This window comes from Harpia harpyja, chromosome 23, assembly GCF_026419915.1.
Source record: "Harpia harpyja isolate bHarHar1 chromosome 23, bHarHar1 primary haplotype, whole genome shotgun sequence".
In the NCBI taxonomy this organism is placed as follows: Eukaryota; Metazoa; Chordata; class Aves; order Accipitriformes; family Accipitridae; genus Harpia; species Harpia harpyja.
The window spans coordinates 17,235,813-17,262,269 of NC_068962.1; the positions used below are offsets into that span (position 1 = coordinate 17,235,813).

The 26,457-nt window shown below is 44.1% G+C and overlaps 1 protein-coding gene across 3 annotated transcripts in view; it reads right to left on the bottom strand.

The window, feature by feature from the left end:
- The window catches only part of HMGA2 (high mobility group AT-hook 2), a 120,776-nt gene extending 96,198 nt beyond the window's left edge, over positions 1-24,578 (bottom strand). The window contains exons 1-4 of one of the 3 annotated variants that reach the window (XM_052774713.1): positions 23,651-24,573; positions 20,859-20,945; positions 13,178-13,228; positions 10,859-11,068 (exon numbers count right to left, since the gene is read on the bottom strand). In XM_052774713.1, the coding sequence (XP_052630673.1) occupies positions 10,979-11,068; positions 13,178-13,228; positions 20,859-20,945; positions 23,651-23,761 (339 nt within the window). In that variant the 5' untranslated portion in view covers positions 23,762-24,573 and the 3' untranslated portion in view covers positions 10,859-10,978. Of the gene's footprint in view, positions 1-10,858; positions 11,069-13,177; positions 13,229-20,858; positions 20,946-23,650 lie in introns of those variants that run through there. The other 2 variants (XM_052774712.1, XM_052774711.1) reach the window with 2 other exon arrangements.
- Positions 24,579-26,457: the final 1,879 nt, after the last annotated feature.

Genomic DNA, 26,457 nt, shown 5'->3' on the forward strand with positions numbered 1-26,457 from the left:
ACCAGATGTTTGTTTTGTTGGATAGCTTCCAAATAAATCCAGTCAGATGTTTTTTAATTAAATAAATGCCCTTTTCAATTTTTCAGCTGCCTTATCATGCTCAAATTACTCAAAATGAGAACTTTTTCAAACCTTCTATCCATGACATTTATGTAGCCCTGACTGAGGAGAGCAGGCAAGCTAAGTATTCAAACGTTGACCTGGAGAAGACAAACAAACTGAGAATGGATGCGGCTACAGCTCCCCCCTGCCTCTGTACTTGTGCAAAGTGTCTGGAATGCTCACATTGCAAAAGTGCAAAGGAAGGACAGAATCACTCCCCTGGCTTTTTATTATAAGGCCGCTAAAAACTTTTATGAAAAATAACAAGTCAACAAAAAACGAGGAAGCTAAATAAATCAAGAGACTTCTGCCTCCCAGTCATTAGACACTCGAGATAATGGGTTTTGGGGGTGTAAAGAAGGGTGCACAGAGCTTTGCAATGCACAAAGCTTGCTCTGGGACATTATTTAATTAACTATTTGAAATTTTAATCATGCAGAGCAAACCACAATGCTTTATAATTATTTAAAAGGATCATGATGACTCTAACTTCTCCCTTAAATAGCTTTCTTAGTGATTTGGAAGGATAGGATTAATAATCTCTTTCTTGGAAACTAGTGGCATCTGGTTTGCCTGCAGAGGCTCTGAGACCTTGTGCTTCCGGAAATGAGCAATGAAAGAGATGAAGTAGCTCCTGCTTGGAGCAAAATTATTATTAAGTATATAATTTTGAAACGTTTTAGTGTGCATGTGTGAACTTCAACTATAACATAATTTCTCTTTGTTGCTCTCTGCGCAATGGATATTGCCTTCACCTAAGGAATTTTGATCTAGTTTGAACAAAAAGTACAATGCACAAAACCTCCTCACTGAAGATATGCTGCAGATTAAAGGGCAAATTCTTTCCCTTACTCAAAACCATAATCAGTGGCTTTTTGTCAGCATAACTAAGCAAGGGTTTCCAATTTATATATCACTATTTGTAACTATTTGGAGAGAAAATCCTAACTCCAACCAAGTCAGTTGGGAGTCTTACTACTGAATTCACTTCAATGGAGCCAATACTTTACACAGACTTGCCTTAAAAAGAATTTGTTTCAGTGGGTAATATACCCTCAGTATGTATCTACCTACGACCACAGCTGGGCATACCCTTAATGAAACATGAAAGAAGCAAGATCATTGAGGCATTTTCAAAACCTTTGTGTATCTTAGAAAAATTTGCTGAAGGTTAAAGTGCAGAGGTGTCCATATTCCAGCTTTCAAATAGTCCACTGAAGTGATTAAACAAGAAAAAACTTCTACTTTTTTAAGAAGCAATACTGTTTATATGGCACACAAGTTGCTCTGTAATAAAAAAAAAAATCAATAAAAATCTGCTGTCTGCATCTCCGTACAAGTCTAGCCCACCTGCTACTCACGCAATGAGTGCTCAAAACTTCTTGATGTAAATAATAAATTTATCACATTCACAGCTAGATACAAATACTATTATTGCTATGTGGTAGTCACCGTAAAGTTTCCGTTCACCTGGTGCCTAACTTGAACAGGTATAATCTTCATCCTCAAAGGACCTGAGTTTTGCACAAACATGCCTATTTACACAATTTGTACAGCTTATAACCAACCATTACACACAGTTATACACCACACCAGTGGCACATGGAGAAGGGCTGAAATCTAGGCAAATGATGTCATTAGGAGTTTGGCCACTGACTTCAACAAGCCTAAGATTTTATCATTCATCTCCTGGCTCCATATCCGACGTACTTGACCAGAGGCACCGTGTGTCACTGACAGACCATTTGTCCACCTATCTATCAATCAGACTTACAGATAAAGCTTGAGAAAACAATTGTTGCATGCTTGAATGGTCATCCCTGACTTGAATGGGAAGTTTGCAAAAGAAGCACCTTAAAAATTGCATACACCTCTGCCTCCTCCACATAGTTTATGAATGTTAATGAATGTTAATGAATGCAAGAGTGCATGCCATGGCAGAGAGCGCCTTGTCTCCTCTGCATTTTTAATACTGTGATCCAAGTACTGTATGTACTTTGACAATGTGTTGTGTGAGTCGTTTTTTCAAGACCCAAACAGACAGTTGTCTGTGGAAGGAGAGTCCCCAGGCAGATTTCTCAAGGCCTTTAGCATCATTAACAGGAAACAATGCAGGAGGAGCAGCCAGAGCATGAATGGGTTCTGTGTGAATACTAAGGAAACCCCAAGAACATGTTAACACAATGCAACTTTGATAAGATCGTAATAGTGAAGCTCACAGATGTGTTTGTATTACGTCTTGTAAAAGGCTCCAATTGCTGCCTAATAGGGTAATTGATATAACAGTCAAAATGGATTAGGATAATATATTGGGTAAAGTCATGATTTCTGCTGTATACAGGAACTACCAGTCTGACTGTTTTTTAAGCTCCCAGCAGTTACCCTGAACAGACAGGATGTAAAAATCTTAAATCTTGCCAATTCACTGATAATCTTAAAGGCTCCAGAACGGAGACTGCCACTACTGGTAAATCAATTTTAATCAAAGCAAACCAACCTCTGCGGACCAGACTCTGTTCTCATTGACACTGATACAGATACACAAGCAATACATTACTTCAAGTGTAATTCATCAGTACGATTATTTAAATCATCATTAAGTAGCGCCAAAGTCTGACCCTGCAGTTCCACAGTTCAACAGTTCTCAAGATTGACAGACTAGAATAAAACAAACTGAAAACAGCAAGTTTATTTTTAGAAAGTAAAAAGAAAAAGCAGAATAAAAGACATATATTATGCATTACTAGCCTCCTAAAACTGCTATGGAAATAGCACACACAGAGATATATAACTGAACTGCCAAAAAAACTCTGAAACCCTACAATAGTTGCAATAGTAACAGGCAATACCATTTGAACTGGTAAGAAAAAGAATTAAAATCACATGCAAATAGATTACAGCAAGCTGTTGCCTGCAAAATTCTTGCAGCCATGCTATAAAACACACAAATAATGTCTTATGTGTGCAGAGATTTCTCTAGGGTGGGATTCGATCCACCTATTCTCCACAACTGCCTATCTCTGCAAGTTCCTCAGTTGCCTAGTATTTTCCTACGTAACCTTAAAGCCCTCTGCAGAGTGAAGTTTAATTAGCTGAACATGCTCAAAACTGTTAGTCTAAGGTAGCAAGCCTTACCTCCCAACCAACACCTCCTTGCATTTCAAGTTTCAGCTAACAGCCACCCAAAAGCCAGCTCCGGCCTCCGGAGAAACCTCCCGAGCTACGTAGGGTCGGGACAGCGCAGAGCTCCGGTCACAGCGCTCATCCCCAACTTGTACGTCGGTGTCTCGGAGTGAGAATGCTCGCAGGGGGCTGCCCATTAGTAAATATGACGAAGATTTAAACCCACACCTCCTATACAAGTGTCCTCATCGCCAGCTCCTATGCTTTCCTGGATGAGAAGCATTCTCCAGCCCTTCTCTTGAAGCTGAAATGCCATGCAGAGAAAAGGCTCCAGAAGAAAAACAAGAAGAAAAGTGTATCTTTTGAGTATTAGTTAAGGCCCATTCTCAAATTGAGGCAGAAGTGGGGTTCCAGGCTATGTTCTCCAACGCCTGCGGTTTAGATCAGACAAAAAGCAGCCCTCGGGATGTCACCTCAGATCTTTACATGGATGCCTAAAGCACCAGGCCAGGCTTCCTCTTCTTTTCTTCTTCTCCCACGTGGCCCCACTACTTTGAAATGCATGGCTGAAAAGCAGCCCTGGGTCTAAGGAGTTGTCACCCCGACCAGCTCGTGGCACACCACTTCTCTTGGCACGCAGGCTCAGCCCTGGCTGAGCAGCCCCTGGGGTCGCTCAGTGCTTCAGTTATTAGGCTATTACACTAAAGATGGGCTGACAGTCCTCCTCCACAAAGTGTCCATCCTTATGGAAACTGGTCCTGAGCAGCACGAGGGGAAGCGCCGCATTTCTGGCTCCCCGTGCCCAGAGCGGAGGGGCAGATGCATCGATTCAGAGTAAGCTCAGTGGATCACCTCGGGGGGAGCAGGACGCACCTAAGCTGGATGAATGGATCCCTCTCTGCAGCCCTTCTAAGGCACCTATTTCACAGCACTGGCTGTATACAGACTAAGTAAAAATGGGTTTTGTCAGGTAGATGGTATCGTCTGTCCCTGTCCAGGACAGGCTCCTAAAATCCTAGTGAGACAGCATGCAACTTGGGCGGAATGGACTTCCCACAGTGTCAGGCTATGAAAGAAAAGGGATGAAACCCAGCAATGCCTGTGTTGGGAAAACAAACCCACCTCCTCCTCCTGTCTGTCAGCTCAGGGTGGCGAGCGGCTGCCCTTGCGCAGCAGAAAGATTTCCTTCCTAGAGAGAAATCGCTGCAAGATCAAAACGACAGAGAAGCTGCCTCGCGGTATTGCAGAGAAGGAAATCATAGCCCATCGCCAGCCTCCAGGAACAGCAAGGCTGGTACGCATTTCTGTGCGATCAGAATCATTCTGAACAGGGAGCAACAGAAGACTGCAGAACAAACAGCACGCTATCAGCATTATCAGCCTCAACCCCATGATTGCATGTCCCTCAACACACAGCCTTCTCAGTCTGTCATCTTCCCAGGTCTCAGCGTTTCCCGTTTCGGGGCTCCCCTGAAGACTGAAAATACCTGGATTCTCTCAGACCTGAAAAGATCTCTTCCTCCTTCAGCAGCAGTGTCACCACTGCATCTTCAAACCACGGAACTGCGGATCCCAATCTGACTATTTAAACAGTACAGCCTGTGAAGTCACAGTTTTCAAATTTCAGTCAGGTTCTTGTCCCTCTATTTTTATTTTGTTTTTCCTTTGTAGTCTGATGAATATCTCAGATAGGTCTTGGGATAGAAAAACAGGTGCACTTGTAAACGCCATTGTAAACTATGCTCCCTCTGCGTCTTAAATTGGTAGCTAGCACAAAGTAAGTTCAAGATAGCAGAGCAAGAATGCATCATACTAACTAAATCACATATAAAATACATTACTGTTGATACAAAAAATATTTTTCCTTGCTCTGTGTGCTACAAAACTAGAAGCCACCTCCTGGTGAGGATATTTTGCAGCTATTTACTGAAAGAAGCCCACTTTCTTACTGAAAATCTAGCCTCATACCAAAAATCTAATACTGAACTGCAATTTAAAGCGAGGCTTAGTTGCAGGATTAAGGAAGAGGAAATAACAATACTTGCACTTAGAGCATGTAATGACTTTCATTCAAACACCTGAAAGCACTTTCCAAATATTAATTATCACAGTACTAGCCTCTCCCCAGCCCTTCCAGGAGAGGATCAACCCTGCATTCCTTCGGCATCCACATCTCCTGCTTGGGTCAGTAAGGAATGCAGAACAAAGCCAAAAGTATTACTCCTCTTTAATTATTATCATAACAACTCTTAATTGAGAGGAGCAAATTCACCCACACGGGGACTGACTGCCATTTGTAAGATGGCCCTTTTCTATCACTGGCAGAGAGTAAATGGTATTTTCTCGTAAGGCTACTGCATTACTGGGGCTCACAGTATAAAGCAGAATTTGGCACGGATACATTAAATAAGCTGCACAATTAATCAGAAATTACAAGAAAACCTAGAAGTCTTGACTCCACATCTTCTGTCCTGGATCCCACTTCAACACCTGGGGTTTCACTCCCTCTGCACCACTACCTTTGAAGAGGTCAGGGAATGGAAATGCCGTCTCCGGCTGAGGTGACCTGGAACGGCCCTGTCCCACGGCTATGGCTCAGGTCGGCTAGTCCTGGCAAGTGGAGTAACCACATCCAAAACCTTCAAAGGAACTAGGCACTTAGGTTTCGTGACTACATTTGTTGTTTACTGGATCAGTATTGGACTTGTATATGTAATTAAGGTACAAAGACGAGAAAATACCACCAATACACATCAAATACCTTTCAGGCTTGTATTCGGGTTTGGTTCAAAACCCTTCTGGTCCCAAATCTCTCCACTCTATCCTGTTTATAGAGAATACATGGATTTTTTTAATATCTTACTCATACCCCTCATTGCCCACCAGTTAGACATACACTAGAGATACTGAGATACCCAGGTCTGAGTTTACAGAAACAGCTAAAACCCATGTATCGGTTTAAGATACAGAACTGAAAAGCGCCTTTCCCTCCCTCATCCGACCTGTTCGCAAGCAAGCTTTACTGAAGGAGGATGGCCTTGAGCTGAGGCACAGGGCAGGCTGCCAGGAAATCCGAGTTCTATTCCTGGCTCTTCTACAGATTTCCTTGGGCAAGGCAATTAACCTTGTGGAGTACATTTTCAATGGAGGTGAGGCCCAGCTTCTCTTTCTGCATTCATAACATTTTCAACGGTGAAAATGGAATTGTAAGAGCAAGAACGAGTGCCTGTACCTTCCACTACCCGACAGGTTTTCTCTGCCAGGTAGTTGGATGAACAATTGCTGATAACTAGCAACAAACCTGAGAATTCAAACACTGCAGGTGCAAAAAATGCCTCCTGATGCTGCCACGACCAGCCTCCGTGCTCAGTTTCCTTGTACGTAAAATGGGCAATGAGGCTTACAAAATCAAATACACAGCCAAATGGAAAACTAATTTTTAAAGTTCTTGAACAGCCATTATCTGAGATCATAAAAAAGAAATGGCTCAGAAATTCAATTTACCTTTCAGTACAGGTGTTGTATTTTTAGTTTCTGCATTTTTTGCCCGTTAAAATTTCCTCTTTGGACCTCACACAGAATGAAAGATTTGCCTTTAAGAATTCTGAAATGACAGCTAAAGTCAAATTATTTTTTAGCTAAACCGGGTATCTTTTAATATTCCTTAAGGGAAGTGGAAGTGAATTAGAGAATGAGTGAAATATCCTCTCGGTAACATAGATTTATTTTAGAAAAGAAACAATTTGGCTAAATTTTCTGTTGTGGTCTACAGGAAGACCTGCACTTGAAATAAATGGTGCCACATCTACTTATACCAACAAGAAACAGGACTCGAGATTCCAAGGAAGGACACTATTTGCTCAGACAAGCTTCTAGAGAACTGAAGACACATACTTCTCTGAACACAAGTGAGACAGACCACATTTTTAGTGAATTTTTATGCATGTGATACAAGCATGCAAGATGTTTTTTCCCTTTCCCAGAATGTTGAATAGAAAAAAGGACAAAAAATGGCAAAAAAAAGAGCATTAAATACGTTAGTCATAGGAGAAAAGTTCAACAGTCACTGCTTTTGTCAAAATTTTCAGGTTTTGAGAGATGATTTCTTCTACAGATCACCTGATCCGGAAAGTAAATGTACAGGCATAAAGCTTTTCAGGAGTTCAATTCACATCCTTCATCCACTTCTTAAGTTTAGGAATTCTGAAGAAGGGAGTTCAATAGTCTGGTTTTTGTAATTATAAAAGCCCCTTCAAGCTCTTTAGACAACTGAAACGATGACCCCTCCCAGGTGACAGTCTTGCCCACACAGATGGAAAACATGTCCATGAAAGAAGGTATTTTATATTACCATGTTACAAAATAGTATCAGTGACCTTCACAAAGAAGGCAAGGTAGTTTGGAAGATTAAAATAACAGCAACATGTGCAAATTTTCATGGTGTGCTTCACGTGAAACAGGAACACCATAGATACTGCAGTCAAAAGTTGGAAAGACATAAAGTAACTGAAATGACATTATTCTTCCAAGTACGGGAAACCAAATTTTTATCTGTGTAATCTTCTATAATTACATACATAGCAACTTCCTTTTTCATTCTCATCCAATACACGTGATTTAAGTTTTACCTCAATCATGGTTTGCTCGAAAGGGACCATGAAGTAATTCATTCAAACAAATATATGTTCTCGTAACAACGGAATCTCTAGCCCAGCTTCGGAATGCATTGGTGAGCACCACGGCAGCAAAGGGGGGGATCTCTCACACATAGCTTTTGCTGTCTACAAGTCCGATGTGAGTCTTTTTTTATTATCTCAGTTGTCCTTCCCAATGGCAAAAGGTTGCCATCTCCAGCCAAGAACCCACCACGCCTGTAACAAAGCCTTTTTTAGGCAGGATGGGCTATGATCTCAGAGCATCCTTCTCTCTCCACTGGCCAGCGAAGAAGCCTGCGTGACTTTAAGCACCTCCTAGACTATGACTTCATATGAGACAAAAATCACTGCACTGCATGAGAAATAAGCACAATTGGTTAAACGGCTTCACATCACAGAGCATGGCACTACCAGACAGAAAATTCTACTTAGATAACCGTTTGCAAAGACTCATTATGGGCAAGAAATAGCCTCAAAACATCAATGGGTCTTCTGAGCCAACAAGGTTCTCGTGATATGTATTCCTTCAACATTCAGAACCTCATTTTCAAAATCTTACAAGTGAACGAGGATTAGGATTCCTTGCCCTGACACAGGCCTTCTGGGACTGCTGGCATAGAAACATCTCACAAATTCCATGTTTAAGGTTTGATATCTCAGCTATGTCAAAACTGCAGTGGGAAATAATCTGAGGAAAAAGTTACTAGAACAATAAGCATTTTTGTAATGATTTTTTTAAACGTGGTTTGGCACCGCTTAAACTAACTTTCAGTATAAAGTAAAATTCTGCCGTCATTAAAAAGGGGAAAACCTGAGCTTCAAAAGTACTATAATGTCTAGCTAATCATGATGGGATCAGATAAAGCTCCTGCTTAAGGAAATTAAGTTCATTTCTGATTATCTTTTATCTTCTACCAGCCTGAAATGTGCCACCTAGACTATCTAGCAGAAAACAAAATTCTTGGAAGAGAGAGAGGTTTTCTGAACATGTCCCAGTTGTCACCCGGCCATCAGTGACAAGATGGCTACATGGGTGCTTCATGTGCACCCTGCACTTGGAAAGTCACTGATTCTCTTCTGCTGTTACAATCATGCAGCTTCCAGAACTGCATCTTGCCACCCTTTAAAACAGTTTCATGGCACAGTATCAGCCATCTCTCCTCCCCACCACAGTCCTGCTCAAAGCTGCAAAAAGCTCTGGACTGTTCCTTGATTTTTTGAGCAACTCTGCCATGCCATGCAGTGAATCTGTGGTTCAGGTTAGACAATGTGGAGGTGAAATGACATAACAAAAACAATGGAAATAAAACACAAATACGCTTTTAAGCATCAACTTCAGAACTGGGTTTCAGGTTTCTCCATTAAACTGATGCCTGAGAGCACCAGAAGTCTATGAAATTTCCATGGGTTTTGAGTGCAGTTCGTTGGAACAAACAGCATAATTGATTATTCAGTCTCCTGCTCTACTCCTAACCCTTCGGACCCCTCCTTTCAGTCAACTTCTAGACATACACAAAAAAATAAAATAAAAAACAAAACAAAACAAAATAAAATGGCTTTGACTATGAGCTCTTTACACAGGGTTATGTGAAGGCATTGGCAAAACCGTTGCTGATTCCACAAGCAGCAGCATGAGGGCTCAGTGGTGAAAACCTGGCACTGATGAACTCAATGACAAACCTTCCACTGACTTCTGGGAATGTGAATCTCCATAGCTATGAATTTGACTTTATGCCTATGCTACATAAAATAATTCTGCTAATAAAAACCAGGTTGCTTCATCTGCCTTTTCCAAACATCAAAGGCTATGTCTACAACACATAGACAATGTGGACCAGCAGGAAAAAAAAAAAGGCTGGTGCTGAGGACCTAAGGTCCACACCACGCACCTTTCAAGAGGTTTTTACTTCACCCTAGCCTAGTCCTATGGGGTGAATGCCTACTGGATCCAATTTGGTTTCCCTCAAAAGGAATCCAGCCCACGAGCTCAGGGACTGCTCCATAGTGCATACTGTGAGTAGGGACAATTAGGAAATTCATTTCCAAAGCACACTCCTCATTTGACCTAACACACTAATGCAGCTGCATCCAAAGAGCTTAGAAAATGTTCCTGCATTAAAACCTCTAAAATTAAGGAGTACCAAGGTCATGAAGAGGTCTACCTCCCTCCCAGTTAATAGGACTCACAGCCTTCAACGCACTTCACACACATGCAGCGACCTACAGTGAAGATGAGTTTTACAGCAGCAGGCACTGTGTTTCTGATTCCAAATATGTTCATTTACCACCTGCATGATCCTTGTTATCATCAGGATTTTTATTCAATTAGCTCCCCGCATTTGGAAAGCTTTTCTATGTAGCCAAATATTTTATTTTCAGAAGAGTTTGTCAATCTTTACTGTCTGTTCTGCTGAGAAAGGTCTGCTCTTCCTCGACAACTTTGCGAAGTACACGTTCTTGCATTAAAAAGATCATTGGATGTCTCATGCGCTTGTGATAAACTGGGCTACTCGCCCTCCTCACTTGGGGTCTCCCTCCGCCTTCCCAGTTTTATACTAGTCAAAAAGATTTATTTCTCCTCTAAAAAGTAATATATAAATAAATACATTGCGAATCACAAACATTAAATACTTAATTTGAACCGGCAGAAAGACCAGCTACCGGAATTCTACAGTGGTCTATTAGCTCATATGTCTCTGCGTCTGCATATTGAAGGAAACAGCAGAAATAATACTTTACAATTTGATGAACAACATATGACACAGAACCTCTAGACTCGAAAAAAGGGTTACAAACTTAGGAAAATACCTACCAAATAGAATTCTGCCCTCTCCACAAAAAAGAACCCTACACACTCCTTACTTTCACTGATACAGAACCATCATAATTAAGGATTAATATATAAATAAATTGGATAAAAGAAGAAAATAATCACTAAGGACTTAATGGAAGTTTGGGTGATAAAAAGGGATGTTTTCTGAGTACCTGTTGGATGTCAAAATGGAAAGGATGATACTGTGCTATCTGCTTTTGGGCAGAATCCTCCCTTGATTTCAAATATTACCTTTGCTTATAGTTGGCACCATAATGGCTTATAATCATTTAACCACATTTCTTTCTGGAGCAAAATATAACATCACTCTCCATTTCATCGTGCACAAAGGAGGAACCCATGAACCTAATTTAAACTGGAAAGAGAGAAGAAAGAGAGGGGAAAAAAGGCACATATAATTCTAACAGTCTATAGAATTATCTCAAGGCAAGCTGGAGATAGGAGCGTTATCTCTGAAAATCACAAGAAGAAATCATATCATTGGAATAAGCAAATAAAAAGACTGTGCTTTCAACAGGCACAACAGCAAAGTAATACTGAGTTTGAAAACATGCCTTATTTCAAAAAAATGAGTTAAGCTGTTGTATCAGTCTCACAATCAGGTAATGCATATGCCTTCTAGCTAACCAATAATACCCATTTCTGCAAATCAGATTCTTCACCAAACAGCCCATACTAAACTTAATGCTCCACTGATGCTGCCTGTTCTTTCTTCCCTATGAAGATACAAAACATTCTAGCCTAAAGGATGCCACAGGCGTTACATTTAGCCCTTTTCACCAAAAACTCACCTTAATTTCTGACTATGAGTGCCTGGGAGAGAAACTCTTTTACCATTTCAGACTGCTGCATTTCCCCTTTTTGCAGAGCTCTTCCACCACCCCCATCTATCACACATTCCCAATTCAGTGACCCTCATAAACCAGCTATTTCTGCTGCTTCCCCTGGGATTGCACCCAAGGTGAGGATCAGGCAAGTAACACTCGGCATCCACACGTGCAAGCTCCGAGGCGGACGGGAGGGAGCAGACAGTAACCGCTCCGTGTTTTACTGCTCTTGGCGTTTGCTTTCTGCAAGCTGCCTTTGCGAAGATCCCCAGCACGGGTAGGTTTGAATACACCACCTTGTTTCCTAATGCCAAAGAGCCGCTTCTTGTACCTGAAATCTGCCTGCCTTAAAAAGCAGAGGCGTAAGCAATACATGTAGTGCATAACAGTCTGTTTTCTCCACAGCAATATCCTGGGGTACTTTATCACTGGACAACGCTACAGAACTATTTCTTAAAGTGACTGGTAAAGCCATCTCTCCCGTGTTTAGCTGCTGATACTCTGGAGAACCTCAGCTTGCAGTTTTAAGTACCTTCTGGTGCTGTTGGAGCTTTTGCAAGCATATACTTTTACAGCTGTATTAACATCTATGCAGAAGAACTGAACAAAAGCAGGGAAGAACGACAGGACGCAGAAAGGAAAGAGAAGGCAGAGTCAAATAAGGGAGCAAAATTGAGATGGGGAGGGACGGATTCGAAAAAGTAGTTTAAAGAAAAATGTTGACCGGAAAAAGGGAAAGGGAACTGGAAAAGGGAAATCAGAAATGTTAATGTGGGATGGAGCACACGGCCACGCCTTCGTATCTTCTAATATCCCATCATGTTTTCCAAGTGACGTCCCCATCACTTTTCTTTTGAAAGCGTACGCATAAGTGAAAGACATGCAGAGGAGAGGTGCACCAGGCAGACTCATCAGCTGTAAACATCAGTGAGAACACAGAATTTCAAGTATCTGAGACTGAAATCTTTCCATGGCCGAAGAATCAAACCACATGTGTCCAATAGCCACGTCTACAGACTAAATGGCCAGGGAAAGAGGGAACTTAATGAAACATATTACCAGTCGTTACAATTTTATGAGGCATGAATGGCCCAGAAAGGAAAAACTTAATTCTAAATGCAAATATCCTGCTGTTCGTTTTTGTTCTTTCTCACTGGATTTAAGGAAAATATGCTGTGTTTCCAGGCAATGTAGGACAAAGTTTCAGTTTTTAAACTTTTATCTTGTGCACACTACGTCTGAATGTTATCACCTCTCTTAATCACCTTCTGATGTCTGATAGTGCCCCTTTAACCTTTGTTACTCAATTACTGAACAAGTTATCTCATTGTTACTCTCTTTTGAAGGAAGAGTTGTGCCTCTTTTCATGCTGATAAGAGACACATAAATATTCGCTCCCAGCAAACATTTAATAGTAAAGTATCTTGAGCAAACTACCAGAGTCTAAAGGTAGGAAGCTGTGCTTAACTCCTCTGCTATCTTAACCCTTTAGTCAATCCACCAGAACAAACAGACACAGAAGATGGATGTTCTTTTTCACAAATGAAGCAGAAATAATTCTTCTCTTAAAGAATGGACTTTATAACATGCTTTATAACACAGCAAATAAATCAAACGACTGGAAGTGAAATACCTACCCATTTTCTGGGCCGGCCTCTGGGTCGCTTTTCACCAGTGGCTTCTGCTTTCTGTAAAGGGAAAAGAAACGCAACGTATTTTATACCTCAGCATTGCTCAACTGCCTCAGTAACTAGGAACTCCTTTACTGTAAGATCGCCTATCACTATACCTCTTGGGTGGCACCAAGCCCCCCTCCCGCTCTTCGGGGTTTTCGGCGGAGCGTGATTATGTTGCTTTTTCTGACATTTCCTAGCCGCTGTGGCCCGGGGATGCCTCACCCACGCCTACGGGTGCCCCCAGCCCTGATATCCCCCCCGTGCCCACGGGCACAGCGGAGCGTGCCCCAGCAAAGCCAGCAGCCCAGTGCCCGCACTACGGCCGGGGGAGCCCGGCCCCCGCCAGCCACGGGGCAGTTTGGGAACCCCAGAAACCCCAACACCATCGAACCTGGTCTTTCACAGGCTGTCAGAAATTACCTGAAGATACTAAATGAAAAATACAGCCTGCTTCAAGCCTGAACAAAGCGGTTTATTGCAGCCAAATTCCTTCTTTTAGCCTCACGATGTTCATGCGTGAAATGGATTTGGACAGACTATCACCACGAACGCGTGCGTGCGTTCATACTGGGACACAGCTCCTCTACTTCACATGAAGTTTTCCAGGTAAGAGCACATCCTTAAGCTGTAAGCAAACCTTTGGCTGGTCCAAAACACACCTTCCCTTTTCGGGGTTAAGGCAACACCATGGAAGGTGCCCTAGAAGTGACAGCTATATTTATGTAAGCCCGGCAGTCGGTCCTGGAGCTCTGCGTAAAGGAAATACAGGTTCTCTTACAGACTCTTCCATTAATTCACTGCGTGACACTGTAAATACTACCACTTACGTGCTACACTAAAATACTTACAGGCTTTAAAATGAAAATTGCAGGTTATTTTCTCTAGGTAGGCTCTGCCCATCCATACAGCCCACCAAGTGAGTAATCCTGTCCCACTGAGGGTGATGAGGATTTTGCCACCAGCTCTAGTGAGGGCAGGACTCGCCACATACAAAGTCCCTGAGAATGAAGACTTTTAGTACACACTCTGTAGATGTGATTCCACATTTCCACGAATTGCTTTTTTTCTAGTTAACTGTATGTGTATTTGATTTGCCCTTCGAAATCAACTGTGTCATTAAATAAATCACTTGCTGGTCAATCTCTGTAACATATACTGTAACCTAATGCTCTGTAAAGCAGATCCCTCTAAAAGAGAACTTGAGCTGAGGAAGTAGTGGAGGAATCTCTGAAAAAAAAAAAAAAATGCCCTGCGAGTTAAATGCAATTACTTTGAAATAAATATCTCACCAAGAAGAAAACTGTGAAAAATAAAATTCACACTCCTAAAGGGCAAAATTATCACTCAGACTTGTTAAAAGAGGAAACTTGCTCTTTAATCATTTATACCAGCGTTACATGTAAGGTGAAACCCTCTTATGAGAATACTTGTTAAAGTGCATTTACTATACACTGTAGCTGTCTATTTCAGAGTTTTGTCTCCTTTTAAAGTGTTCATTTCTTTATACCTTAAAACCTGAAGGATGCAAAACAAGATGTAGTTTAGTTTTGACAAGCTGTAGCCCCCTGCATTTATGTTTATTTCACAAAACACTGGCCATAACTCTTAAAAGAAAATATTGCTTAAAATTGTTCGTAACAAATCAACACCTGACATGTTATGAAAGCACAAACGCCATCTATTTTCTTCTGTATTTTACCGCATCTGAAGGAAAGGCCCTTTTCCAAAACTCTATGAAAAAAAAAATTACCTTTTGGGGAACGAAAACTACTTTGGTCTCGCAATTAAAGTTCCTACAAACCTGACACAAATGGCAAGTTTAACGGCAGCATATAATCTAGTTTGATGGGAAAGAGAACATGAGAGATTCCTTTGAATAACTAATCTTTGCTTCCTGCCATAAAGTGTCACGCAGCGTGGCCGCTTGCCACGAACAATGCGACGCTTTACCCCGAGGAAGGTCCATGTCAGCAGTGGCCAGTGTTCCTGCTGGCTAGTGCGGGTATCAGTTTGTCAAATGCTCGGGGACCCTTCGGATTGAAAGGCACTATATTCCTGCTGTATACGATTTCCACCTCATGTTAGAAGAATAACATTTCCATAGTTCTTATCAAAACCAAATCTTCCCCAGAGGTGAGCTGAGCAAACAGCAGGGCATGCCAGAGACGATGTTTCGGTACAGAGCGATTCTGTAAGTAAATAGGAAGGCTTCCACAGACTAAACTGCAGAAAATGAACGACAAGAACCTCCAAAGTGGACATTTTTATCTCCATTCCAAGGGAAGAGAAAGACAAAACGCTTCTGGAACACCCAAAAGGAGCAGTGGCAGGCCAGCGGTGACAATAAAGACATGAAGTTTAGGAAAATATTCCCCCTCTTCCCCTCAGGATTTTTTTTACTTTGCATTTTGCAAACGCAGCCTGTATTTTCTCCAACAGCACAAGACTGTCTTTTAATTTAAGCGCTTGAAGAAAGGTTTTATTGCATATCAGACAAATAATTCAACGTTTCTCCATATAATTTTCAAGTAATTAATAAGAAAAGGAACACGTAAGTGCCTAAGCATTGCCTTTCCTCTGAAACAGGTATTTGCATAATCAGAAACATGCCAGTCTGTCGGCTCTTTGCTTTAATTGAAGTGTTGCCTCTGAAGCTCGGAACAAATCTAGAGAGCCCCAAGCCACCCAGAGGGAAGACGGATTCTCATCTGGGCAGCAAGATGCACGTGTTCCCAGGCACCCGACGCGCAGCGGTTGGTACCTGCTCAGTCAGGAAGGAAGCTGCTGCCGTCACCCTCTAAAGCGCTTTTTGAACCCGAGATGTGTTTGGCCAGGGTTTTCTTACCATTTGATGCTACACTACGAGGCGTGATCTTGCTCTACACAGCTAAGACACGAGATCACCAAACTTAAAGGCGGGCCAGGTACGTTATCAAACACAAGTTTATGGTATTTCATGAAAAACTATGAAATTTCTCCTAACCAATAATACGAACACATCGTTTTTGCCATGTCCCATTTTAGGAACAGAACTAGATTTACTCGCTTTTAAGTGCACGGGGGTTTCTTTTGTCTCAGGTGAGAAAGATGGGCGTTCCCGTCATCGCGCCTGGAAGGGAGGGAACAGTCCCCAGGCAGATTTGCAATTCCCCTAAACCCTCCATCCAAACCTGCTTCCAAAGAGCTGCTGTCAGCAGCCCAGGGACTGACTGCCCATCAGCTCTGCCTCCTCCTTGCATAAATGTGCCGTGCCCAGACAGAAACCCAGGCTGTACTACTGAAAGCAATTAACAAGACAAGACAAGTATAAATAATTGAACGGCTGTAAAGTGCTCTTTGGGCATCTATCTATTGTCAAGGAAGATCTCAAATGCAACAGAATCCAAATTTGGAGAACTCTATCCACTTTGCAAAATGATCTGCTGGAGACCTCAGATAAAACGTGTCAGAGCTGTAAATCAGGTGAAATAACCGAGAGTTCTGGGGAGGAAGATCACTGTTGTCAAAAGACCTTGCCCAGGAACGTGTCCCTCTCCTAAAAAGAAGTTATTTTCTTAAAAAAAACCAACCCTCTTAAGAGAAACTTAGGCACTGGCTAGATACAAAAATATCACACTTCCCATGTCCTGTTTTACCCATTTTAATTCTAAACAGGCGTCAGTCTTCTCCTGCTTCTCCCATCTTGCTCAAAACGCCTGATTTTGAGGTCTCTTATTTTTTAGGTACAATAACCATGCTACGATCACTTGATAAATCTGATCTTGTTTTCCCTTTAAGCTTGTAATGACTGGTGTTGGTGAGAATGAATGAAGCATGGAGAAGCCAAATAGATTTTCATGAACCAATTTAGGGCAGAGTCCTGGTCACATGCACCTTTTTTTTTTTTTACCTTTGGACTGCTTAACTCAGGGACATGCCTTTCTACATACCAAACTCTGGCCATGTAATGTAGAGACAGTAGTAAGAGCAGTCACACACAGTACCACAAGTTCTGGTTTTCAGAGGGTAATATTTCAAGATCTGGAGGTATTTGCAGTGAATTTCACTGCATCATAACTACCAGAAAACTCAAAATACTTAAACTGAAGGTGCATTTTATTACAGAGCCTTTACTTTTGGGTATTCCTGGGATACCCCTTGACATTTTCTTTCGAGACGAACACATAGTAGCTACTACTCCTCCTTTTTTTAACCTCACAATTGTGTTTCCTCCTTCCAAACAGGAGAGTATTTATGCCTATACAGTATTTTTGTCAAGCCCAACTACAGGAGCTAAACAAAGAAAAGCCCTTGAATGCTTAAGGGAAATGCGACGGGCTGGGAACACAGCTCAGCCTAACAAATAAAACTCAACCACAGAACACCCGGGAAACTAAAAAGGAACATCCCTTCAAGGGTCTTCCCACAAAACTAGTTGTTCTTTAGGAAAAAAAATAAAATCTTCACTTTTTTGCTAATTTTTTACAAATATTTTAAATGAATAACAGAATGTCTTGTTTAAAGACACAGACTTCAATAACAGCCTAATTGTGGGGACTCAAGTACAAGATGATTAAGAGTCTTTTTGCATCTATCTCTTCTCATCTGCTAACACGTTGTGTTCCTTCTGTTCCTGAAAATTAAACAATCGAGAAATGGTTTGGTTTTCTATAAAATGCAGTTTACCTTTTGCGTCCAGTTTATAACAAGTTAGGCATGTGTGATATGCAAGGCTTTTAAAAAAATGCATATTACCTAAAATTAGAGTAATTGCCACATTATTAGCTGTCCAATTGGTCTTGCAACATTCTGTATGCATTGTCAAGTTTCACATTGCTAATTTCCTAACAAGCACAGTTTGTTTTCAGATGCCCCAAGGCCAGTTTACTAAGACCAAACACAAGCCCTGAAAGCTAAAAAAAAAAAAAAAAAAAAAAAACCAACCCAAAAAACCCCCCAAAATCCCATGCACCAAGAAATTTTAAATACACAACACAACCGTGATTCCAGGATAAACTGTCCCTCAACTGATTTAGGGGTATTTCCTTTTTGAAGTATAACAAAACAAAGTCCCAGTTCTGGAGTATTTTTAACTCGCTGCCAGTTTGTGCAATACATTTTTAATTGTGATGTGTAATGGTTTGCAAGAGAACACCCAATCAATTAATCATGAGTGCCTTCTCATGGCTGCCCGGTGGGTCCTCCTGGCCAGCGTTTATCTTACATGTTGTGAACACTCATACATTGCAGCGAGGTCCCTTTGGAACACACAGGCCACACACCAGTCTTTAGAAATTCCAGCAATTTCCAATAGCGTGGTATAGTACGCTGGTTCACATGTAGCGGGGCTTAGGCTAAGTTAGCCAGCTCTCTTTCTGAGACTTGAGACAGGCTATAGAAAACCTTAAATAAATATATGTATGCGTATGTATGTGTAAACATGTTTACCTCAAAATCAAACATATAGGTCGCTCTTTTAAGAGGTGATACCCTCACCACGAAATGAAGCTTACTTACAGTGCCAAAACCTTTCCATTCGTATTACTGTTAGGAAAACTATCAGAATTAACATTACATAAAAAGATACTTTGAGATGCCTGGTGAGAAGCTGAACCATTTTAGACAGGGTTAATTATCAATTTGGAAAAAGAGCTAAAATATTTATTTGAAATGTGATCTCAGTGACTTTCTTCTACTAAGGCTTTATAGGTGTTTTACGTTTTAGAGGATATATCAAATATTTATATACTTTATCTATAAGCCTAGAAACAAATAAGACTTATAATTATATACCCCTCAACATTTTTTTATGATAAAAAAGACTTGTGGTCTTGGGTCAATTTTTCACCTTATCAACACCCAAAAGGGTTTGCTTTAATTAGAGCAGTAACTTGATGCATTCTGAAAATCAAAACATTACAATGAAATTGCTCAGTTCGTAAATTAGATAAAAAAAAAAACAACCGCATGTACCAGAATCATCTGGAAAGCTCTTGATTTGATATACCTACATATATATGAATGTTTTGAAGTTATTTGCCTTTTATACTGATTTCCAAATCACTCATATAAATGAAATAATGTTAATATTTCTTTTAGAAATATCTTTTTAAAACACATTTCTACACATTACTTAAAATTTAATCTTATTACAAATATTTCTCCTAGGAAAGCCAACACTCCTAAGAGTAATATTTAAAATACTAAAGCTCACATTTGGATTTGCTAGACTAATAAAAAACTGCTCTCTCTCTTTTGAAGAGTGAAATTTAAACTATTTTAAAGTGAATCTGAGGAACATTTTTACCATATAAAGAAAAAAAATCAACATTTTAAGCTCACTAGGTTGCAGAGTAGCTTTGATATATTTTAAATACTTAACCTGTAAAGCATTTTTTACTAATTCATGAACTTCTTGACAGAATATACTGGTTTTTTCCAGCTTAGAACGTAAAAAACAATTTTAAATTTAAAGAGAGTTGTAAAACGTCCCTCAAACAAATGTTGAGAACGCTTATAACAAAACAGACATGAAACCATAGTCACCCCCTAATAATTTAATATTTATCAGTAGTTGCTATAGTAATTCATAACACTGAAAACTATCAAACTTAATACGGTCAGTACCATAGGCATATTGAAAAATGAACCATAATTAGATGAGGCCACAAATACCTTCCACACACATTTTGTCACAGATCTACTTAAAAGACACTGATACACTTAAGCACTACAGTTCACTACCAGATTTTGTAAGCTTTTGTTTCCAATTTAGTACCTGTAAATTAGTGCTAACTGCTGTGTAACCATCAACATAAACAAAACTCCCGTGTTTGTTTTCAAGCCTATACACAACTATTTGCCTTCACTAAAAGAATTCCTACGGAAAGGTATTATTTGCCTCCATAGCACAGTTTTCTAACGCTGAGCCTTCCCCAATGCAAATAAAATTAAGTCACGTTTTCACGTTGTATTTGTGATGTAAAATCCATGCACTAAATGCAGTGACTTCAGGGAGCTTCTCCTACAGCTAAATGCATTCAGAACCACCAGAACAAAAGTTTGCTCCCATCACCAAGCAGAAGTAGTGGTTCAGAAGACTAATAGCACTTCAAGTAAAAGTCTCTGAAACAAGATATAGTAGGCTTTTACTGTAACTCATAGTTTACTTTACCATCACATTTTAAAGCTGTAAATTTCAATATATGCACTCATTTCCATCAACACATAATTGGATTTACTTCTAATTAACCTATGTTTGACAAAACACTTAGCTTTAATATACAGATTGGGTCTGTAGTAGTAACGACTGTAAGTGGGCAAGAAATTAATCTTCCTCCTTCAAAAATCTTAATCGAGAAAATAATATCCATAATATTGATTCCCTTACTAGATACAGGAGGTCTCAGTAAACAGATCAAATACATTACGTTATTTCACTAATCTGCACACTATTCAAAAAGCAAGCTGCCCTTATAGGTTCTGTACCTAGGGTCTTCGTGCAGCATGTTAATTCTAATCTTAAAAAGGCAAAATACATGCTTTATGTAGCTTCCATTATTAAAAGGCTTCCAAGCCCACACTTCACAGCCTAAATGACTGGATTTTTTGATACCAGTTGATGAAGAAACAGCATTAGGAACTCTCTCTAATAATCTCTCACCTTCTGAGCTGCTTTAGAGGGACTCTTGTTTTTGCTTCCTTTGGGTCTTCCTCTTGGTCTTTTAGGAGATGGTTCACCAGTTGGTTCCTAAATACAGGAAAACACGCTATTGTGGCGAGAGGCTACAACTAACCCAGATCTGAAGGATAAACTATAACTGAGAAGTTACTTAAAACATCATGAATTAACAGTATAAATAAATAACACAGTATTTTAAATGCAACATGAAAAATTAAACAACTCGAGGTAAAGGAAAAATGTATTTTGCACAATAAGAGTTTAACTTCCCTTGTAATTGCATAAAAACTTGGAAAAGTTTGCATGGTCTACCACGTAAGCTATAGCAGAAAACACATTCTTAAAAGAAGATGGCTCTGATTTCCCTCATGTAAGAATGATTATTCAAAAAATAATACAGTTACCCATTTAATTTCAATTGCATTTCATTATAGCAACATACAATTTTCACATGCAGTTTCTAGCACAAACTTGGGGGGAAAAAAATAGTTAACTACTCGAAAACTGTAAAGTAAGCTTAGATTACTTTCTCTCTCAAGGGCACAAATATTTGGGAGGGATTTTTTTCTGTTGTTCTGCAGTCGGCATTATATTCACACCTATTCTCCACACAACTGATTTGTATTAAAGTGCAAACGTGAAAGTTTCTTCAAATCGAGCATTGGCAAGGCAAAAAAACTCGACGAAAGAAAATACCCGAAACAAAAACCCAACTCGAAAACGACTCGACAGTAACACTGATTCTTTCAGCTATTTTCTTAACTAGCTCCTCTGCCTGACAGTAAATAACCAGTCCTTCAAAATGGGTACGAATTACTAAGAGTTCGGATTCCAAATATTTATTCAGTGAATCATAAATACTATAAAACTCCTCTAGTCCTAAATATTATACATTTCATTCGGATTACAGGATGTGGTAAAACTAATTAAACGCAGTTTGTTAACTTAAACCAGCCCCGAAGCCCGCAGCTCTCGCACTCCCGGGTGGGTGACGGGGAGCCCGGCGAGGGTCCCCCCGCCTGCCCCGGCTCCCAGCGCCGAGTCTCCCCGGGCTGCGCAGCTGGGCTCCGCGCCGCCCGGGAGACGCACTTTTCTTTCTCTTCCATACATTCAAACGCTACGGGAGGGGGGAGGAAAGAAAAAAAAAAAAGCAGAAGGAAGGGCCGGTGCCGGCTGCTGGGGCTGGGCGAGGGCAGCGCGGGGGGCGATGCGGGCCGGGGGGCACAGCCCGCAGCCGCGCCGGGGGAAGAAGCGGCAGGGAGGGCAGAGCGGGAAAGGCAGGGGCTCGCTTTTATGGCTTTCCAAAAAGGGCTTTCTGGGCAGTTTGCAGGAGCACATCGCGGGGGGGGGGGGGACGGGGACGAAGCAGCCGGGTTTCCCCCGGCTCGGGGCTCTGCTGCTCAGCTCCCTCGGCGGTTTCGGAGCCCCTCGCCGGCTCCGGTGGCAGCGGGCTGATGCTAAATGAATGGGAGTCAAACCTTTTTTTTTTTTTTTTTTTTTTTTTTAAAGCCCGCGGAAGCCGCTGCCTTTAAAATGAGCTCCGCACGCAGCGCGACTTCCCAGCCGTGACTTCCGAGGGAGGCACGGAACGGGCTGCGAACAACTCCGCGCTGCCCCCGCCAAGCTGCCGGCTTCAGCGGCTGCGTCCGCGGGCGGAATCCCCCCTCGGTGGCGCCGGCGGGGGGGGGGGGATCTGCAAAGGGCGGGGGGGGGGGGGGCTGCAAAGCGCGGGGGTCTCCCGGGCCGCTTGGCCCGGCAGCGGGGGCTGAGCGCAGCTCGGCATTTCCAGGCGATGCGACAATGGCACTTCGGGAGAGGAAGGGAAGGGAAAAAGGGGGGGGGGGGGGGCTGGTTTGGAAATAATGCACGGATCGAGCAACCTTAGCGCGGGTTCAGGTCTTGCCAGTTGAAAATAGGAGCCCGGCGCGTCCCTTTCGGGGCCCGGGAGGAGGCTGCGGGTGCGGGTGGGAGGAAGGCGGGCTCCGCTCCCCGCGCCGAGAGCCGGGAACAGCCCCCCCTCGCCTCGACCTGCCTGGGAGAGCGCCGGAGCGAAGGCAAAAGGTGTCGCAAATGCACGGCAAGCCCCCTCCGGCTACCTCCCCCACCTCCCTCGGCAACGGGGGCACCTCTCCGCGTACGACGAGGGGGGTGAGGGGGGAGGTGGGGAAGGGGGGGGGACGCGGGGTGGGGGGGGAGAAAAGCGAAAAAACCTTTGCGACTTTCTAGACACCCTCCTCTCCCCCAAGCCCAGGATCTAGGGGCAGTCAGGGGCTGGGCTGGTCAAGCTCGGAGGCGGCAGCAGCCCCCGGTGGGACCCGCCACACGCACACGCACAGATTGAGACATTGCGAGGGCTGAGCGAGGAGGGAGACAGCAGCCCCGTTCCCCGCTCCTGGCTTTCGCAATTTCAAAATCAGCTCGAAATGACCCAGCGAGCGCTGGTTGGTCGGAGCCGCGCTGCTCCATGTTCCCCATTTACATTGAAAAGCCCCGGCTCGCTCCCTGCACAATAGTGAAAGTCCCTGGGCGGCAGGCAGCACCCCGCGGCCCCCCGCCGCTCCCGGGCGAGGGGTCCCCGGTCCCCCGTCCCCCCGTCCGTCCCCCGCCCCCGGCGAAGCCCCTCGCTTCGCCTCTGCAACCACCTCGCCGGGAAGCAGCGCCCAACAAAGCCCCCCGCCCCGGCTCCGGGACTCCTTCGCTTGCAGCATAATACGTACATGTACATGCCTACACCGCTATAGATCTGCGGCTCTACGTATCTATACGATACTGACTTGTGGTTGCTTCCTGGGTCTGCCTCGTCCTCTCTTCTGAGGCTCTGCGGTTGCAGGTTGCTCCTGGGCAGCAGTGGAAGGCTGACCGGGTCCCTCACCTTGTGCACTCATCGTGACTTCTGCTGCTCAGCCTTACACCAGTCTCTCCAAAGCACCTTGGAAGGGGGGGAAGCAAAACGAGCTCTTGCTGCTTTTGCTGCTCGCTGCCACCACCACACCGGACGTCCTGGTGCTGCCAAAAAGGAGAAGAGAAGGGGAGGAGGAGGAGGAGGAGGTGATGGTGGTAGTGGTGCTGGTGGTGGTGGAAGAGGAGGGGGAATGAATCTCTCTTACAATTTAGGAATGGTTAGTAACGTGAAGCAATTCAAAAGCGGGGAGGAAAAAAAAAAAAAAGAAGAAGAAACGGCAGAGTAAATTGCGACCCTGGAAATGCAAGGAGAGAGGGAAATACTCCGAGGGTAGTCGGAGCAAACCAAGAAGGGGGAAAAAAAATCCTACAAATTGAAAGCAAGTGGTGGCTATCGCGCTTAGATCGGATCAGGACAAATTAAGATAAGACACACTGAAAATGGACTGAGAACACTGCACGATCTTGCCAGAAGCATGCACCCTGGGAAGACGGGGATTTCGGCAGCAGCGGGAGCAGCGGGCAAAAAGAGCGATCATTTAAAAAATAATAATAATAATAAAACGATTTGTGAGATTGGGAAGAGAAAAAAAAAAGGGGGGGGGGGCGGTCCTGGGTTCGTGTCTGCGATGCGAGCTGCCGGGACTGGAAATACTATTATGCGAGTCCTGCCCACGGACTAAACTAGGATGAGGGTTTTTAAAAAAAAAAAAAAAAAAAGGAAAAGAAAAGAAAAACCACCTTTACCCGTGGGTGGAAAAACCGGGAGGGGGCTGTGCAAAAAAAAAAAAGCGGGGGGGGGGAAGGGGAGGAGGAGGCAGAGCGAAAAACCGAAAAACCCAGCGGCCGGGGTCTGGCGGCCGGCCAGCTAAAACACGAGCGGCCCGGCAGCCGGGGCAGCGGCGGCAGAGCACACACCGCCGCCGCTGCCGCCGCCTCACGTGTCCCGCACCGGCCGGGCCCCGCCGCCGCCGCCGCGGCAGGTTTAAAGGGCCAGGCCGGGGTCTCGGCGCCCCGGCCCGCGTCCCACCGGCTGCTCCCGCCCAGCGCCGCGGCGGGAGAGGGCTCGGTCCCCCCCCAACACACACACACACACACACACTCCCCCCGCCGGAGCGGGGCTGCGCGGGCGCGGTGCCGCCGCTGCACGTGGGCGCCCCGCCGCCGAGCGGAACAAAGGCGGCCGGGCCGGGGCCGCCCCTGGGCCGGGCCCGCCGGGCGCCACCCGCGCTCCGGCCGCGGCGGGCGGGAGGGGAGCGCGGCCCCTTCGCTTCGCCGGGGAGGGCCGCGCTCGGCGGTCCGGGGTCCGCGGCGGGCTCGGGGACGGCGAGACGAGGGCGGCGTGCGCCCGCCCGGCGGGCCGGAGCTTCCCCGGGGGACGGGCGCGGGGGAAGGAGCGCTGCCGAGGAGCCCTGCCCCGACTCGGTGCCCGGGAGCGCGGCCGGGCCGGGCTCTGCGGGTCCTCCCGAAGCCCGCACGCAGGGTGTCCTTCCCAGCCTCCCGCCCCGGTCCTCTCCCGCGCGGACCGCGGGTAGGAGACGGCCGCCGAGGCCGGGGGGGGGGGGGGAACCGCGGGGTCTGTGCGTCACCCGAAGAACACGCTCACACCTGGGCTCCCTGCGCGACCCCGGCGGGCATCTCCGCCGGCCCCACGGCTCCCTCGGGGGCTGGGACCCGGGCGGGGAGCGAGCCGCCCCCGCGGCTGTGCCCTCGCAGCCTTCCTCCCCCGGGCAGGGCTGGAGGGAGGCGGGAGAGCCCTGCGCCGGAGAGGGAAGGTTGCGTTCTGCTGTGCGGTGCTGAGGAGGGCAGGGAGACCGCCGCAAGGCTTTCCTGCACTGGCTGTCGAGATACATCCAGTTGTCTCGACACCTTACAAATTCTTCGCTCTCGACGGAGAGGAGTAAAGAAACATCATCGGGCAAAAAGTTACTCCGGTCAAACGTAGGCGATCGCTGACGGGCGAGGACTGTGCTGAGGAGACAGCTGAGTTATTTTCTGTGGAATAGGGAAAGTACACTGCAGACAGATGGGCTAAAGAAAGAGTAATCCTAGAGCACTTCTTAAGGCTGAAAATATTCCCAAAGTGTTCTTAATCCAATCACCAGCCTCCCAAAGCCTGCTTCCCTCCCATCCCCAAAAGCAACCAGATATGGAAGATGGACACAGTCCACCTGTTAAATCTCACAGCTATCAGAAAAGTCTTGTAGTCCCAACTATGCTTCGTAAAATACTCAGTTCCCGCCACACCGTGAAGAAATCCGCAGGGCCCTGCATCCATTCTGTACATCAAAAGATTAAGCTGCTGTATGAGATCGGGATTCCAAGCGGAGACTGTAAAGTCTACAGTTTAAAGCGTAGCAGCAAATAACTTTTATGACATCCATTAATCTCTTTGAAGCATATTCGTGTATCCAGTTCTCTGGAAGAAAGTGGTACATGCAATTGCTAAAAGCCTGTAGCTCCAAAACTGCCATCTCCACAGATTTATCCTATATGGGCTATTAATAGTTCCATTAGTCTTCCCTTGAGTAGTTCTAGTAACAGTACCGTAGCCCAAAGATTTTCTACATACAGCCATAAGCAAATTATCTTCACGTGGCAGCAATGTTCCTAAACTCCCTGTGCGAAAGCTATTGCGGACAAGAAAGGACTTGGCGCTTGCACTGTGCCCAGCACAACA